This window comes from Corvus cornix, chromosome 3, assembly GCF_000738735.6.
Source record: "Corvus cornix cornix isolate S_Up_H32 chromosome 3, ASM73873v5, whole genome shotgun sequence".
NCBI lineage: Eukaryota > Metazoa > Chordata > Aves > Passeriformes > Corvidae > Corvus > Corvus cornix.
The window spans coordinates 44,123,259-44,141,250 of record NC_047056.1 but is presented as its reverse complement, the minus strand read 5'-3'; the positions used below and the strand labels follow the sequence as shown (position 1 = coordinate 44,141,250).

At 38.2% G+C, this 17,992-nt stretch overlaps 2 protein-coding genes across 2 annotated transcripts in view; one reads left to right on the top strand and one right to left on the bottom strand.

The window, feature by feature from the left end:
• The window catches only part of TARBP1 (TAR (HIV-1) RNA binding protein 1), a 35,014-nt gene extending 20,106 nt beyond the window's left edge, over nucleotides 1-14,908 (top strand). The window contains exons 20-32 of the mRNA XM_039568580.1: nucleotides 2,185-2,384; nucleotides 2,519-2,590; nucleotides 4,710-4,830; nucleotides 5,654-5,764; nucleotides 6,328-6,477; nucleotides 7,619-7,705; nucleotides 8,270-8,466; nucleotides 8,977-9,058; nucleotides 10,395-10,566; nucleotides 10,812-11,003; nucleotides 11,955-12,079; nucleotides 13,212-13,348; nucleotides 14,534-14,908. Of these exons, the coding sequence (XP_039424514.1) occupies nucleotides 2,185-2,384; nucleotides 2,519-2,590; nucleotides 4,710-4,830; nucleotides 5,654-5,764; nucleotides 6,328-6,477; nucleotides 7,619-7,705; nucleotides 8,270-8,466; nucleotides 8,977-9,058; nucleotides 10,395-10,566; nucleotides 10,812-11,003; nucleotides 11,955-12,079; nucleotides 13,212-13,348; nucleotides 14,534-14,696 (1,809 nt within the window). The 3' untranslated portion in view covers nucleotides 14,697-14,908. The remainder of the gene's footprint in view (nucleotides 1-2,184; nucleotides 2,385-2,518; nucleotides 2,591-4,709; nucleotides 4,831-5,653; nucleotides 5,765-6,327; nucleotides 6,478-7,618; nucleotides 7,706-8,269; nucleotides 8,467-8,976; nucleotides 9,059-10,394; nucleotides 10,567-10,811; nucleotides 11,004-11,954; nucleotides 12,080-13,211; nucleotides 13,349-14,533) is intronic.
• A 208-nt stretch (nucleotides 14,909-15,116) lies between these two features.
• LOC104684291 (cytochrome c oxidase assembly factor 6 homolog) lies at nucleotides 15,117-17,436 on the bottom strand. Its single transcript, XM_010391529.3, has 3 exons — nucleotides 17,374-17,436; nucleotides 17,074-17,230; nucleotides 15,117-15,967 (listed from the first exon to the last, which is right to left on the bottom strand). The coding sequence occupies exons 2-3, from the start codon at nucleotides 17,215-17,217 to the stop codon at nucleotides 15,872-15,874; spliced, it is 240 nt and encodes a 79-aa protein (XP_010389831.1). The 5' UTR covers nucleotides 17,218-17,230; nucleotides 17,374-17,436; the 3' UTR covers nucleotides 15,117-15,871.
• Nucleotides 17,437-17,992: the final 556 nt, after the last annotated feature.

Here is a 17,992-nt window from a genome sequence, read left to right as displayed (position 1 = left end):
TAGCAAATGTCTCAAATTCATTTTCAGCCCAGACACACTAAAATTATTTGTAATAAAATACAGAAAAATAGACACTTCCCAGCTATTTAAAACTGCTCTGCTATATCCGTATTAGCCTTAATTACCTTAAAATGTAGTCCCATTTATTTTCTCTTTGTTTTTTTTTTTTAAAACTTGCTTCAAATGAATGTTACCATTCTCTATTTTAAACACTTTGCATTTGTAGTCTCCCTGTGGACCCAAGCCAAAATAAGATACATATGTAAAGATGTAAATTACCTCTTCTGTTGTAGAAGTCGGTTAGCTTTTACTTTTAATGAATATCTGTAACAGCTAATTGTATGCTCAGTGTTGTAGTAACTAATGAGCTATAGTTAGTATTTTATTTTTCTTGATCTTAGAACTTGTTTAAATTCTTAACATTACCGCCTTATATCTTCAGCATTATTATTTCAAGCATTATGTAAGGTTTGTTTTGCCAATGTTGAGAGTGTTGAGTCCATGTGACAGCTATCCCATTGTCTGCAGTGGGACATACCATGACAGCAGGCATCAAGGAGCTAATGAAGGTCTCCTATACTCAACAAAGGGCATCTGGTCGAGCCACCTTCTGCCCCTTCATAAGAAAATGAAGATAAAGTTCCCAAGCAAGTGCCTACTTACGTATATTCTTATCCCAGCCCTCAGCAGTCCCTGTTGCCATTGACCTGCTGTGTAGTTGTAGCTAAAGAGAAGAAAAAATTGAACTGCCTGATGTTGATTTGTCACAGAAGCATAATTTTAATATTGTCTACCACAGTGTACTCTTGTCTTTTTAGTAGTTGGAAGGGGTGGAATAAAGGGGTATTTTTGAGTCAAAAAAGGGAGTATCGCTGTGGTAATACTGTGAAGGGCTTCCACAGAAGGTGCCCAGAGCACTGTGTTCTTTAGCTTAATTTCTTCTGCTGCACTCTTCTTTTTTCTTCGTGATTATTCATATGTTAATTATGCTAGAACTTAAATATCCTAAATTTCTTTCGTGTGTGCTGAACTTCTACTATATTAGTGAAACAGCTGAAAAAAATTTCAGGATTGAGAAATGTGTAGTAAATGCTGTGCTGCTTCCCTACAGGTGAAACAATAGTTCAATTTTGGAATTATTAGGAAAGTTACAATGCCTGTCTTTGCACTAGAAAATAGGTTTGAATTCGTGGTAAAAACCCCACATACTTCTAGTGTAGAGCTTTCTTTCCAGCAAGCATTTCTTCAGACTGCATTGCATTATTTCAGTTTTAAGTTCTTCATGAGCTTCTTGGTACTTCAATGCTTAGCAATTCAGAACAACTTTCTCTATAAAATCAGCATTGCTGTCAAAGAATTGTCACATTATCAAACCTATCATTTCAGTGTAGGGAAGCAAAGCACCTTTGTCCTTTAAGAGCTGTTACACCTTCTGAAAAACCATTTTCATGGATGAACTGATGTCTAAAAAGGAATTCTTAGAAAGCCTTACCTGTTCATTCTGAATCTCCCTGCCCTCTCCCAAATGCTTGCAAATTCTTAGAAAAAAATTTACTTTGGAAGTGAAATTTACTCTTGCTCTTACCCTCAGGAAGGGGAAGAAGAATTTTGGGGCCATTTTTCTTGTTCTATTTTTCTTCTTTTTGGGGAAGCTTTAGATAGCAGTTTCAAATACCTTAAATATGCCCTCCTCAAAACCAAAAAATAAATGGTACAAAGACACTTTTGCACTGTAACTTAAATAGGAACTTTGACATGAATGTAATCCTCCTTAAAGAAGACAACTAGTCATAGGGCTACTTATGTAAGAAATTTTGCTTAATTTTTTTTTTTTTCTGAAGTGGTGAGGAGGGATTAAAACATGAGGTTTGTGCTCATGAAGTAAGCCCTGGTTCATTTGTTCCACTAACCAGGAGATTTGTTTAAAGCAGCTGGTGTTAATATTTTTAAGCAAAGATCAGTTCTGGTTTTTGTTAACATAAGCATATACTGGGCCAGTTGCTGCCTGTTCACCTGCTCTTACAATCAGGGAATTCTAAATAGATTGAAGACAGCATTAACCTGAGCAGAGATAGGATGCAAAAGACCATGAGACCTATTAAAATAGATACCACTGCAATTTTATTCTAATAGATCTGGCACTTCTGAAAACTAGATTTTGAATATTTTATTTCTTATTTTCAGATAATTTTCAAGCTCATAGATCTGTCCACTACAAAGACTGGAGTCTTCAATGTAGTCCTTAGTCATTGTTGTCAGTCTTGGATATTTCCCACTGTTGATGAGAGAAGTGCCTTGACAAATGCTTTCTTAAATGCTGGAAATTATAGTGAACTTATCACTGAGGCTTGTGTCTTTGGAACTGTGTTTAGGAGAGATCAAAGGTATATAAAAAAATCTTTGTGATTTATGTTTTACAATTTCGTGTGCTTTTTCTCCTTTTAAACTTTGAGATAACTATTGAAAGGTTTTGTATGTTATTCTGCTAATTTTTCTTTGTCTTCTTTCATCTCTGAAGACTCATTCAGGATGTGCATGCCTTCATAGAAAATCTTGGAGAAAAATGTGCAGCAAATGTTGCTACAGAAAGGTAATGCTTTTGAGGCTGCATCTTAGAGTATTTGGTGTAAATTGTCTCTTTGTCTTGATTGATGCTCTGATAGCAAGGATGCTGGTTTTGAACTCAGCTGTTTACAATACAATCGTGGAATATCATGAGTAGTAGTAGGAAGGGATGCACAGAGAATGTATTCATAATCTTTTTAAAATACTGGTAAAAGGGTTGTACATCACATTATATTCATAATTCAAATACAAAAGATAGAAAATGCTGAGTATTTTCAGGAAAATATATCCCACTTGCTAATCTGATTATGGCTGAAATAACTACTTCCTCATTGTCTCACCTCATAAAAGTAATACTTTCTAGGATGCTGAGCTAATATATATCTTATCATTGTAAGCAAGACAGTTAGGAAACTCAAATTTTAATGGAGCCAGATTTTGAGCTTGGCTTTTTAACTTTGGTTGCAGGCCTTTTTTGTGTGTTTACTGCCAATAGGCTCTGCCTCCAGCTTTTGAAACAGGGATGTTAGCTACTGGATTGTTGAATTTTTTTTCTAGTTTCACTCCCATCTTTACTCAGTGGAAGAAAGTCAGAGAAAAAGTTCTGTCACCTTGCTTTCAGAAGAGTTAGTAGTTTATAAAACTTGAGCTTTAAAAAAATTCTACTGCAAAATGTGAGAAATGAGACAACTCTTAGTTAAAAAAAAATTAAAATAATTTATTGAGAACAGAAAAATTGAAAAATTACAGAAATTATAAAAATACAAAAATTTGGGATCCTATGGCTCGGTAGATGGTATGCCCCAGGAGCGCAGGGATTTGAGATCTTCTGGCTGAGATAGCACTGGACCTCAGGTAGAGAAAAAGGACTTGCAGTGCTGGGCTGGCTTTTAGCTGGTCCAAAAGTCAGGAAAAAAAATTATTAAAGGCTCCTTAATAGGAGTAAGGCTTTTAATGCCCAGCACTGCTGTCCACCACAGCTACCCTGCAGAGAGCGTCTCTCTGTCTCGTTGTTTTGTAGTGCCTTTGCTCCGCCCACGGCCCGCCCCTTCAGTTTAAAGTGATTGGTGCTTTCCCTTTGACAGATCATCTCCATCCACCAATGGCTCATCGTTGTCAGAGGGGTGGTATCAGTTGAGATAAGGGAGCTGAAATGCCTTCATTAAAATTCAGGGTGCCACGGAGCTTGCCTGCAGGGTAACGGCTATGGGGCTAAAAATAGCTGCTGGCTGTTAGAACTGGGGTTTTTGGAGTTAGCCTTGGAACCAAAGTGCAAGTAAAGACACCTAAAAAAAGTATTAAAATACATCCAGCACATCTTAGAACACTTGTAAAAGTATACAGTAAACACAGGAAAGGTAACTCTTATGGTGTACAGGTGGTTTGAAGTTTGAAAAGGGAGCAAGTTGGTGATTTTTAACTGGGGAATTTTTAACTGGGAAGGGTGCAACTCTCTTAATAAATTACTTTGAACAATTGAAAACACTGATAATGGAACTTGATTTTTGTACCTGGGCTGATGGGTTAATTTTAACATTCAATTTAAAAATATTTAACTCAAAATTAATTAATTAAAGCACTTAATATGCAAAGACCAAGCACAAATAGGGATTTCATGTATGACACAAAAGTTCACTACTCCGGTGTTTTCTGCCAAGAGCTTTTTGGTAATCATGTATCTTGTTGTGACAGTCTGCAGCTGTCACAATCTATAATGTCATTAATTTTACTCTTGCCATAAGTTATTCTAGATGTCTGTAATTAACTGATAGGAATAAAGTGTTGTTTCGGACTAGAATATTTGACCAAACTGTAAGCGTGAATTAGTTGTTAAAAGATTACAGTTTACAGGCACAACATTTCAAAAACTTTTTGATACAGATTTTTCTATAGAAAATTTTTTTAAACACCTAGATGTTACTAAAGAACTCTAGGTAGACTCAGGGTCAAGTTGTGAACTCACTGGTTTTGATCACCAATTACAGATTTTAAAATTCTGGTTCTGGATATTTGATGTTGTCTCACTGCAGACAACTTGATGGCTGTATGTTCAAGATGATGTGTGGTGCTTTTTTATAGTTTAGGAATTATCTTTATGTCTAAACAAGTAGCATTTGATTTTTATTTTTATTAATATTTTACAGTACAAATCGAGATGATCACTACGTTCGTGTTTGTGCTGTTAAATTTCTCTGCTTGGTGGACGCATCAAACATCTTGCATAAGGCGTTTATGGAAGACATTTTCATCAAGCTACTTGATAAAGTAAAATTCATTTCTCTTGGTATAGAAATGTAGTGTTAGTACCATCAGTAAAATGCGAAATAATTACAGTTGACAGGATGCTTTTATGGTTGTTTGTTTAGCCTCTCTAGATCTCCCAAGTAATACACTTCTCTTTGTTAGGAGACAGAAGTTAATTTGGCCAAACCAAAATAGTAAAAATTGCCTTTTGGTTTTATTTCTCTGTTTTTAGTGGATATTTTGACTTCCTGGAACATTATCCAAATTGTAACCATTGTTCCATTAAGAGTCTTCCATTGGGCTGCATTCTGAAGTGCTGCATTTGACTTTAACAATTGCAGACTGCCTCTTAAATTGAGAGAGCTGTTGTCTCCTTAGAATACCTTTATAGATAGAAATCATGGAGAAGGTGGGGGTCCGGTTTTCATTTATATCATAGCTGCTTCTGCATTGGCAGGAGTCTAAAGTCAGTGGTAAATTACTGCGGCTGCTATTAGAACATCATCCATACATTCTGGTACTACTGAATTCTGCTTTTGTCTGAAGAACAAAGAGTGGGTAGGTCCCTCAATCCTCTCAATTAAGAACTGCAGAAGAATGATTAATATTTGTGTTGTGAGATTGACCAAGCGAAAAAAGGGAGCTTTAGAAGGTATTTGCTTACTTTATTATTTAATGATAAGCTTCAGAATTTAATTCTTAATAAGTTAATATATTTTCCTACACTTATGTTCAGTGCTGATCCTAGCTGTGCAGTAGATGCTGTTTTCTTAGTACAGAAAAGTGTATTTACATGTATTCAAATGTAAAGGAAGAATGGGCAATAAACCTAATTTTCTTCCAGGATGAACTTGTATCCAGATCTAGAACACGATATTATGCCAACTCTTTACAGCATAGAGTTAAAAATCGGGTATGGCAGACACTCTTAGTTCTTCTCCCAAAGCTTAACCAGGTATTGCTCTTCACTATTAATTTGCAAATAAATAAATATGTACCTACTTTCAAGACCTAATTTGGTGTCATGCAAGCTGCATATATTAAATTACAGCAGGGTATAAAAGGCACGTAACCTGTGGCTGATGTGGAAGTTTTATGTAGTATAAGTTCTGTGTAGTTTCATTCTTTCAGTCTGAAGTCATGGATTTATGATGCATTTCTAGAGGACACTGGAAACTGATTCTTACATTTGTGAATTTTAGGAGGCCGGATTGTTCCTGTTAAAGCTAGCTAAAAGTTTGTACTGACTAGCTGATTGAAAACTTTTCATTTAGTAAAAATGTTGCTACTTTATGAACAGTCAAGAAACTGACAAGTGTTACTTTCATCAAATGCTGCTTCATAAGAAAATATTTGAAAAGTACAATAAAGAAATTAGATGGTTCTAAAATGTTTTAATTTGCATATTAAAATATATATCTGGTAGTATGTTAAAGGTGAGAATGTTATGGTTTTTTTTTCTCTATGGAAATAATTCTTAACAATATACTAAAGGATTGCCTGATTTTGTTTTCTCAGAATTTTTTGTGTGGAGCTCTTGACAGAGTTTTTCAGGCTGGATTCAGTAATAATCAGGCATCTGTGAAATACTTCATAGAGTGGATTATTATCTTGAGTCTACATAAATATCCCCAATTCCTTGATAAATTCTGGGATTGCTTTTGCTATGTAAGTAAGACCTTTGTCATTCACTTGAAGAGTAATTTGAACAAAGAGGGTACAGTTTGTCTTCCCATACCTTACTTTCTGTGTATTCCAATCTTCCTTTAAAAGCAGCGGGCTGTTGAGTAGTTCAGCTTAGCTTGGAAGTGAGTCTGAGCAATAACCTGAGACATTTAGAAATTTGTGACGTAAAAATGGCCCAAGTGAATTCCTCCTGTTGAGAGATTTCCTTTTTTGATGTATTATTCTGGGCAGAGTAGAGCTGGCATAGCGAGTCAGAGTAGTCCAATGTAAGAGCCATCAGGACCACATGGATGCCTTAGATCCTGAGTCTGAAGGTCTGAGTTACTTGTGGTTTCCACAGCCTACCTTTGTCTTTTTTGTCACATCCTTTGTGTCAGTGAGAACATGACTTGCATAATACTTATTCAATTTGGAGCTTTTAATGTGGAATTCTCTCACAGTGGAGTTCTGTAATGAGATTTTAAACCTGAAGCAGGGTTTGAGTGATGATACCCAAAAGTGAAAGGGTTGACTGAGGAGAGCTGACTGTTTCAGAGTTCCTTCCAAAAGCTCAGGCTGTTGGAATTGCTGTCATTTTAGTAGATGATAATCTGTTGGATCAAAGTGATCTCATTCTGATACCAAATGTACTAAATCACAGTGGGGCCATTCAAACCATCAGAGCAAGCAGAAAACACGTAGATTTATGACAAAGGAGTACAGACTGTGTTTTCAGAGGCTCTCCTGGTGTTGAGGAATACATGTAGTGCAGGTGGCTCGGTGTGCAGCTGCAGTGCGAGCCGTGGATTGAGCTCTGGTTAGCGGGGCCCCCGGCAAGAGGCTGTGGAGTGGTGCTGACCCTCTGCATTCCTGGGGGAATACAGTGAACTTGGGTTGAATTTTAGCTCATTTATACCACTGTATACTTCATTCTGATTGAAGTGTCAGTAAAAAGCAAGCAGCGTGTTAGGAAAAATTAAATCCTAATAATATCAACCTTGCATTTTAGTAAATTTGGCTGTGGAAACACGTAGATTTTAAATGGTGTTAATATTATTGCATGTGCAGAATATGGTGCAAAATATATAAAGTATAAAAACGTTTTAAATATGCATATGTCTTGTTAAATTCTTTTTTACTTTAGGATGAAGAAAAGCTTAAAACAAGCATCTGCACATTTTTATCAGTGTTGGCCCACTTTGACATCATTCTTCAGAATACCTCAGAGAAGGTACATTTCTCTTAAGAGTGTTCATTCTTTATTCACTTTCAGTGCATATAGAGATCTGAATTGAAAATAGACTGCCAAAATGGTTTAAAGATCTCTTTAATACTTACTTCCTACTAAGGTATCCTTTGTTATGCAAAACACTAACTCTTCCTGTCACCTCTGTAAAATACTGGACTCAGGAAAATTAGCAAAACTAGCAGGTGTTCTGGATACATAGAGCCTGATTACCTGTGAAATTTTCTAGAATAGCTAATCCAGTTTTAACTAAACATGTGGATGCACCTGGGTTTGTTTTTCTTGCTGCTCTTTTAATCAGAAGTAAGTAGAGGTTTCCTCGTAGGCAGAATAATGATTTTTAAAGCAAATGAATACATTTTCAAAAAACAAGTGGGGCTGTAGGTTTTGTCCGAAGGAGATGGAAAGAAGGAAATGATTATCATGTTCAAAGACTTTTGCTTTCCAAAAGGCTTTCTTTTGAGGAACTTTTTCTTGGGCCACTCATAACTTCTGAATGGTGCATTCAGATTTGACATAAAAGAAGCTTCTTTGTCTTTGTTTCTTTAGAAGCCAGCTTTGAAGAAAGCCCTCATAGTTGTTCTGCAGTGGTGTTTCAACCATAATTTCAGCGTTCGACTTTATGCGTTAGTCGCCCTTAAAAAAATCTGGGGTATGTGCAGAATGCTGCATGTGGAGGAATTTGAAGCTCTGACACCAGTTATTGAATCTAGCCTTCAACAAGTGGAAAACATGCACGGCACAGGGTTAGTAACATTTTTTATAGCTTAACACTGTTCTTCTGAGCCATTTGCAGCAAGTTACATTTTCTAAAATATCACTTGATAATTTTTATGGGGTTTTATGGGGTTTTTTTAATCTCTGTTTAAAAAGAAGTTGGTGTGGGGAGACGTGAAACAGAAAAAAGCAGCAACAAGAGGAGTCTTGACTTTATTTTTTTTTTTAACAGCTAAAAGCTGGCACTGAACCATGGGCTAGTATCCAGTTTCCATGGGATACTTCTTGCCAAACTCACACCTTTTGATAACAGAGTTTGAAGGTGTGTTATGGGCCTTTCTTGAAGCGTAAATAAAACTCATTTCCTGAATGCTGTTGGTTTTTTAAAAATGGGCCTGTACTTAATTATTGAAGTACTTTCTTTCCTTTACAATATATAGTAAATAAATTAGGTTGCTTTATGCCAATCTGACAATTGAAATTTTCAATCCAGCACATTGCCTTTTTAATGTCTCTTATATAACTTTCTGCACTTGCAGGAACGCCAGAAGGAATTGGCAGCGAATCCAAGATCACTTCTTCTTTGCAACATTTCATCCAGTTGAGGATTATAGTCTAGAGGCAAGTCCAAGACCGCACTATTTGTCTAGTTTCACAACTGTATTTTTTCATCTCTTTTGGTATCTTCTAATGTGGGATGAAATTATCAACTATTATTCATTTAAAACCCCGAAAAATTACTTTGCCCAGATTGTGATGGGTTTTAGACTAAGATTGCAGCTTAGTTTTTCTACTTGATATTATGTTAAAAACCTAAGAAGAGGTATGTGTGATGAACGTGCCTATTTGTGGGAGTTAATCAGTTTTGGATTTATGACTGGGAAAGTTCATTCTAATAACAGAAGACCATCTACTTAATTGACGTAGTTTATTAGGACTTTTAAGGCATCTGTTCTCAGAAGTAACTTGAGGTTGCTTAACTGGATTGTCTGATGTGAGTGGGATACAGATACATCACTTCCAGAGCACCGTTTTCAGCCATCCTTTATGCTATAGCTCAAATAACTAACAGCTGAATAAACATTGAGGAAGGAAGGTAAAAAATAAGGGTGCAGATAAATATAAGAGACAGGAGAACTAAGCTCAAAATACAAGATAAGCATGGGTGTGAATGGGGTGTATGTTTTGGCAGAAACAGTGCCATCTTTGATAAAAGAAATACTTTTTTAACTGATGCTCTATGAAGTATTTTTATAAATAGAAATATGCTAAATAGTGGAGAGTAAAAGTCCTGAACAGGAGGAAAAAAAAGAGCAAAGCAAGACTAGTATTTATGAAGCATTTAAATGTATTCAGGGTGCATCTTCACCTTTGTCTTGAAGGGTGCATTGGGATAAACAAAAAGTCTGGGTTTTAAACTCTTTGACTTACTCAGTCTTTCCCTTGGGATGCATGTTTTTTCCTCCTTGAAAAATCACGGTTAGCTAGCTGTGTTGGTTGTGCTGAGTTGGATTTTACCACTAGATTTTAATGCTTTCAACTATTTTCCTTTTGACTTTAAATCAATCTGCATCCTTTACTAGAAATTTGTAAGGATATTTGAAAACTCTTTAGTGTTACACTTACGAGATTTTCACTAGATTGTGCTGAGAGGCATAGTGTTAATTCTTTGATACTCTAAAAGTTCAGAATCGTAATCAGTGCAGATCCTCAGGAAAAGTTTAATTACAGAGAGAATGAGACTAGATTTACGGAAGTTTTGGATAGCACTATAAGTAAAGTTGTGAATATTGAGAGACATACTGGTAAGCTGTATCAAGTACCCAGAAAAACAAGTATGAAAAGCATAGGAGGCTAGATAATAGACTAGTTCAGTTAAATTACCAGGGATTAATTATCTGGTTTTGCTTGCTCTAGTGCTGCTCTGCTGATAACTCTGTGTTGCATTGCATTGCAGACGATATTTTATACTCTTCCCCGCCTTTCGGAACTCGCTGAAGATGAATGGATCTCCCTCTCTAAATTTGACAGATTCACTGACATTCCTTTGCCACCAGCATTTCAGGGGTACCATTCCCGAAGGGAACTTCGTGATCTGAAACCAAGTGACTGGTCTCAGCAAGACATGGGTAAAATACAGCCAGTCTATGTTTGTTAATTACTTGTATGGAGTAGCTGTGTACATCTGTTCAATCTGACCTCTGGTTTTCAGCTGAAGTAAATTTATATCTATGTGAGTAGAACATGCACCATAAAATAATAGTGGATGATGAATGGTATCTCCAGTATTACCATTTGGATTATCTTCTTTATTGAAGCACTAGTTTCACTCCCCCTTGCATACCCATATGAATAATACAGTTTGTTGTTACAGGTTCACATTCAGCTGAAGCAGACAGCCAGCCAGAGTGGACTGATGTTCAGAAAAAGATTATACCCTGGAAGAACAGTACTCCTAGTTTAGACTTGGAAACGGCTTTTCAGGATCGTGCTGCTAAACTTGGCAAATCAAACAGCAGATTGATTGTGGTGGCTTCACTTATTGATAAACCTACCAATTTAGGAGGTAAGGTTGATTGCACATTTTCAAACTTTTATTTTACACCTTGGTGCACACTTAGATAATGGAAGTTAATTTCAGTTTATGTTGATAATTAGAATGTTACTTAAGTACAGCTCAGAAGAATAGATCATTATCCTGAAAAAAACTGGAAGCCAAAGAAAATACTACCTACTTCAGAGAAAGGGGCCTTCTACAGTTACATTTTAAGGAAAAAAAATAAATACTTTCACATGGCATGCATTAATTAAGTAGAATTTGGCTGTAAATCATGCTCAGTTTCTTGCTGATTTTATATTTGCTACAGTTGAATTTTTCAACTGTGTATGCAGTTAGAAGAAATGATTTGCTTTTTCATTTTTTTTCTGTAATGATGAAACCAAATCTTGTAAACCAGCTAGATTCTTATGTCTGTTGGACAGCAGAGCCCCATTTCCTGATTAAGATTGTCTTCACAATGTGTCAGCTGTGACATAATAAATTCTGCAAATTCATTATTGCCATGGTGTTCAATGTTGTTAGCAGTTTAAATAGCTGCAGTGAGTAATGAAAAGCCCACAAGCTGGTGCTGTCTGCATTGTAATGCTGTTATGTGTCATCCTCTCGAGCCTTTCATTTAACAGGTACTGGATTTAAAGCTTAAGCTTGTGTGTGGATGTGTCTAATCACCTATCCTTGCTAAGGCTTGGACACTTAACCCCTTACTTTGTGTAATTAGTATTGTAAAAGCATGTTGTCAGACACAGTGCTTTTCTAATTTCTGTCTTTCTGCTGAGTTACAGAACATTTTTTTCCTGTAATTTATATGGAACAAGGTGTGGCTTGGAAGACCTGAAACTAATTAAAAGTATAACTAAAGTAGCCATTTCTCTTTCACATTCTTTGTAATTTTCACTTTGTGTTCTGCCTTGGTGTTCATTTTCTACACAAAAATCACTTTATTTCTTGTTTTTGTAGGTTTGTGTCGTACAAGTGAAATATTTGGGGCATCTGCACTAGTTGTTGGCAGTCTTCATTATATACAGGATAAGCAGTTTCAGCATCTGAGTGTTTCTGCAGAGCAGTGGCTCCCCCTTGTTGAGGTGAACGGAAACATTTTGATAGCTAAAAAGTGTACTCAGCATCTTCAGTTTGTCATATGCATAGTTCAGTTTCTTACATTTTTTATATTGAAAAAAATACCATTTTGTTTAATGGAAGCTCCTGCTGTTATCTCTGACACTTAATCTTGTATGTTTTGGGTCAACCTTACAAAAAAGAATTTAGAAAATACTTGCAATTTCTTACTGCTGTGATAAAACTGCTTATGTGAACTGTCATTGTTACATCTTAGTAGCGGTGAGTTTGAATTTGATGTTTATAAAAGTTGGACAACACTTCATTTTTCTTGCTTGGTCCACTGCTTTTGGTAACTTTCATAGGGATAATCTTCGAGTTTGCCTGAAGTTTACTTTTGCCAAGCTTTTAGAACTTATTACCACTTACAAAAATGAGGTTATCAACCTGTATGTGTAGTGTTCGGTAGAAAATATTTCTGTGATATTTTATAACAAATCACTTTTTCAAGGTCAGCTTTAAGTGATCTGAAACATCCAGTGTAAATTTTTCATTCCATGCAAACCCCATTGTGTTCATTTTCAGCCTATTTTCAGAACAAGATAGCTGTAGTGTGTTTTGCCTAAAACAGAATGCTGTTTGGATAATCTCTGTGCATAAATGTACTGATGGTAGAGCTGCTGTTGCATGAAGAAATTGGCATTTTAATACAAATTAGCAGTTTAGAGAGTAGGATGCAGAGAACTAAGAAATTCTTCACTTTGAGCTATCACAAGTGGCAGTGCAGTTTCAGTACTGCCTGTTCTGTGGTATTGGGAAGGAATTTCAGGTTAAATAACAATTATGCACCTTGTCCCTATGCAAGAATGATTCTTTCACATTCAGATGTAAGGCTTGTAGCTATCAAAAGCCTGGAAAAGGCCTTTCTTCATTGTATTGGTGGGGGTATTTTGTGGCATTACTTAACCTTTTGTGCTACTGCTGAAGAGCTTTTAAAATGTTAAGCTATGTACATGGAGAGAGTCTTCGGGGATAAAAGTCATTAATCTTAAAAAGTGTCCAAGTAAATTGTTTTTTTTTTTTTTTAGAGTAACTTCAGAAGTTTACAAAAAGTGATACTTAAGTATTTTTCTATTTCTCTCTACTTTTAATGGACAGGTGAAACCATCTCAGCTTGTTGATTATTTACAGCAGAAGAAAACAGAAGGCTACACTATTATTGGTGTGGAGCAGACAGCTAAAAGTTTTGATCTTACAGAATATTGCTTCCCAGAGAAATCACTATTATTGCTGGGGTAAGAGCACACACAGTTTTGTAAATCTGCCTCTTGCAGTCCATCCCTTTCTCTAGTCAGTTTGGTCATATGAAAACCAAGTGACACTGGTAAAGGTGATTTTAGAATGGGAAATGACTATGGAAAGAGCAGAGCTTGTCTTTGTGTGCTAAGGACCAGGAGGTATTGATATCTACTGAATGACCCTTCCTATCCATAATAACCTATCCCTACACTGTAACTCCTTTTAATAGTGGGTGAAGGTAGCAGCAGCATGGGTTGTATTTTTCTGGGAGTGCTAGAGATATCATCTGTTCAGTTTGGTTACATGGGGCCCTGTATGTGTGGGCTGTGGTGAGCTCAGCGAGGAGGAGGCTGCGTTTGCCCTGCTGAACTTGGTGGGGGGGGGGCTGGAGCAGACTGAGTCTGCATAGCTGGGAGATGATTTAAAAGTTAAGATGAGGCACAAGATGAAGTAGCAAGTTTTTGCAGTACAAACAGAGCATGGGACAGCGCTGGAGAAGAGCAGTAATCAGTTTCTATAAGCAGACAAGCCTCAAATGTGATACAAAGGGGAGGCTACTTAAATCTACAGTAAAGCACATACAAACCAGAAAGCTTCTGGAATTGCAGGGCCACTGAGTGAAACCAGGAGGGAGGGCCTGGCTATCCTCTTAGAACAAAGTTTTTTTCCAACTTCTTTATATGTAGCTTGTCTTCAAAATTGAGTGCTCATAATCACTTTGTTCTCTTTAATTACAAACAATAGTTTTAACTGCCAGTAAACTTTGGTATCCTCTGGTGTGCTTAGTTTTGACATTCCTTCATGCTGAGACCTGAATGTAAAGTGGGCAGTTGAGCTTTCCTGTTGTGCCAGCAGCTCATACCATGGTCATTTTGCTATATATGGAGTTTAAAAACAAAAGCAGAGAGTCTTTATGCTGAGTGCTCAGCTGTTGCTGGACCAGTGAGCTGAAAATTCAGTCTTCCAGGAGTTTTTTTAACACCAAAACTTAAATCAGCTCTCCCCATGTTTTCTTTGTAATGTCTTACTGTTTTTAAAAAATTCATTTCTTGTCATCAGTTACCCAGTTTTGCACCATTTGTCAAAAGATGTTTGGATCCTTTTGTGCCGTTTGTATTTTTTTGCTTTCTGGAACACACATGTCCTCTCTCAGATACAAGTTACTGTTTCTTCTTTACTAGAAATGAACATGAAGGAATCCCAGCCAACCTGATTCACCACCTGGATGTCTGTGTGGAAATTCCTCAGCAGGGCATCATTCGGTCACTCAATGTTCATGTGAGCGGAGCTCTGCTGATCTGGGAGTACACAAGGCAACAAGTCATCAAGCAAAAACAACAATAACTGCCCAGAGTCTCGTGCCTTATTGTACAGCTGATGGCTTCCTAGGTGCTACAGCATGAAATCCTGAATAGATGAGATACAAACTCAGGGTGAACGAGGATTCTTAACTTCTGCATGTTCTGTTCTCTGTAGTGTTCTGAGTGACTTTTATATGCCTTAATACTTTACCTCCTTAAATTGTTGCATTGGAAATAAATATTATTTATATTGCATGTGGTGTGCATGTGTTTTTCTGCTATTTGAACATCAGCACAGTACTGTGAACAATCCCAAAGTCAAAGTTACTTCAATTGTGATGATTGTGCTTGAAATTGAAGTTGTGCCTTTAGCCATAGTATTAAATTATTCTAGCACCTAGATATACTAGATTTATATTTTTGGAAAGGAATGTCACATAATTACATTTAATGCTGCTTCTTGTTTAAATGCCTTCTACAGTCACATTTATTAGTCCTGCTGTAAACAGTCTGTACCTTTCAATAAAGCTCCATCACTAAGGTAATCCAATTCTACAAAAGGCCATAATGGGAGAATTGTGAGAAATAACTAGACATACTTCTAGCAGAGATACTGATTGAAAACCTATCACCAATGTAAAAATCCCTGTTGCTTATAAAAAAAAAGAGCATACTCGAAACATAAATTACATATATGCACGGGATGCTTTAGGTCTTCTAGTGACCACTGTTACATAAATTAGCGTCTGACTTAAACTGTATTTTAAAATACTTTGAAATACTTGATAAATGACAAATACAAATTATATTATATAACCCACTGCTTTCGACAAGAAAGGCAAGTTGGAATGGAATTTTTTATTTTAGGAAAAAGCTGGTTCACTTACTGAAAAACAATTTCATTTTCTCTTTAGAATATGTACATTGCAGTATTAAATAGTCATTTATTCCTGTGAAACAATTTTTCCAATTATACATTCAAACCCTTAAATCTGTGAATACCCCTGCACCGTATTTCTTTGACTTGAACTCATCAAAAAGCTGTCCACGACTTTTTTTTTTTCAGCAGACACGTGAGACCTGGCAACAAGAAGAGTGGTCTGCATTTCAGGGAGACAGTCACATTACCAGTTCTTGCACTCAAGCAGCTTCTGTTGCTTTCTCTGGCTTCTTCCTTCTGTAGTTACTTTCACTTGATTTATTTTGAAAGCAGACTTCCTATGACTTTCCAGCAGCTTCTGGAGGATGATAGCCTTCTGTTTCAAGCTTTTTTTTATATTTTAAAAAGTCTCTTCTTTTGTCAAAGTGTTTAACCTGTTTAAAAAGAGAAAAGATGTTCCTTAGAAGAAACTAGCAAGAGCAAGGGGCTTTGTGTAAACAGTCTTTGATCACTGAAAAGGCGGATTTTTAATACATAAGTTAGGAGCTTCTTCTGTTGGAGACTAAAAAGTGGCGTTTAGTTTTTGGGGTTTTTTTTACCATTTTGCCAGTGAACTTTAGTTTCTTTAAGTTCACCACCCTGTTACCTCATGAAGACATTGTAGAAGCAGTCTGTTGCTTTCTTCACTGCTACAAACAAAAATTACGTGTGATGCAAAGATAAGTCCAGCAGCCTTTCTGTGGTATCACAGCCTCTGTAACCTCTGAAGTCACTGTCTGAATTCATTGATGTGCACGGTGCAAAGCACTGCAAGTGAGACCATCCTCCCTAGAGATGACAAACAGCAGAACTGCACTGCACGAAGTGTAAGTCAGTGCAGCAGCTGTGAAGGTACTTGGGCTTTTTTAACTACTTCAGTCTACCACCTGCAACAGGAATGGTACAGCCCCTCAGCTACCCTTACTAAAGGGCAGTGCCTATTAAAAAACACAGCTTGTGCTCAGGAAACTAAAAAACAACATGAATGGGTTACATGCAGGCAGGTGGCTTTCTGTGAAATTACACTGCATGAAAAAAAGGTATTTTCATGCACCAGGTATCAGATGCCAGTCTTAAAATGCTGTACAACCGCAAGACCTGTGTGGCAGCTCCCTTCTGTACTGGCCTTGCTTCTTAGTAACAGAATTTCTGGGTACTTCTAACAACAAGCTTTCAAGTATCTTCTAAAACTTTTTTCTTAAATTAAACAATAACCCTGTGTGTTTATCTGGAAGTGCGAGACCGTATTTTCCTTTCCCTTTGTACTATACCCTTAACACTGCTATTCTTAGTTCCCGGGCCAGGCAGGGGGTGCGCTCAGGCTCTGTCCTTCCCTGTCCAGCCAGAAGTGTGCAAACCAAGCTACGCCTGGCACGGGTGCAGGGTTCTCTACGGAAAGCTTCGGGCTGCCCGGGCTCTGCACTGCAGGAAGCTGGAGCTGCCATCCCAGGCAGCAGCTGCATCCCGCCGCCGCTGACAGGGATGCGCGCACGGTGCTCACCCACTGCTGCGGGCAGCGCGACTCGAAGGCCCGGCGCAGCTTCTCGCACTTGGCGGCGTCATCCCCGTGGCTGTCCAGGCACTGCCAGAACTCGTCTCGGGCCCCCCAGCACGCCTTCCTCTCCTCCATCGTCGGCGCCGCCATCCCGGCTGCGGCCCTGAACACAACACACGGCCGCTGTCCGAGCGCTCCCGCCCCGCTGCCATGGGGGGCCCCGGCGCCGCCCTGCCCGCGGTCCCGAGGCTCCGGGGGAAGGCGCCGGGGGCAGAGCCCCGCACGGCCCCGCACTCACTCACTCACCCGCCCGCCAAGGTCGCGCTCCGGAAGCGATCCCGGCGCTTTCCCGGGGCGCGGCCGGGCCCCGGCGCGATTGGCGGGCAGGACGCGTGTCCCGCCCCGCCTGGCGCTGGCCCGCCCCGCCGGGTCGGCACGGACTGGCTGCGGCTCCCGCATCGTCCTGTCCCCCGGGTTCCCCCCATCCTGGGCCCGCCTGGGCTGCTCTGGCCTCTCGGTCGCAATAGATATTTGGAAATATCAGTTGCCTGATGTGCTTTTCTGCACGTGATTTCTTTCCGGTGTCATCCTCTGTTCTCTAGCACACAATAAACAACTGTTCTTCTCGTGAGTTCCGTGCAGTGCCTTAGTGGATTATCTGTTCAAAGAAACGAAGCGTCTCTGCTTTCCTTTGAAAGACAGTTGGATAAAATCATTGTGTAAAATATTTGGGGTCAGGACCAGTTTCCATGTGGTGTTTATAAAGCCGTAGGAGTAAACTCAAGTAAACAGTAGTGCTGAGCAATGGCACGTGGTCTGAGCTACTTCAGGCTTTGCTAATGTAATGAATTAGGGGGAAAAAAATCTGATAGCACTTACAGCACTGTAAATTTGCCACACTTTAAATTGCGTAACAGTAAGGTAA

Excerpts from the sequence above, each read along its gene's own strand:
- LOC104684291 (XM_010391529.3), bottom strand. The coding sequence starts at position 17,217 with ATGGCGGCGCCGACGATGGAGGAGAGGAAGGCGTGCTGGGGGGCCCGA. Across the intron at positions 15,968-17,073 it reads CGCGCTGCCCGCAGCAGTGG|GTTAAACACTTTGACAAAAG; the intron begins GTGAGCACCGTG and ends CTTTTTAAACAG.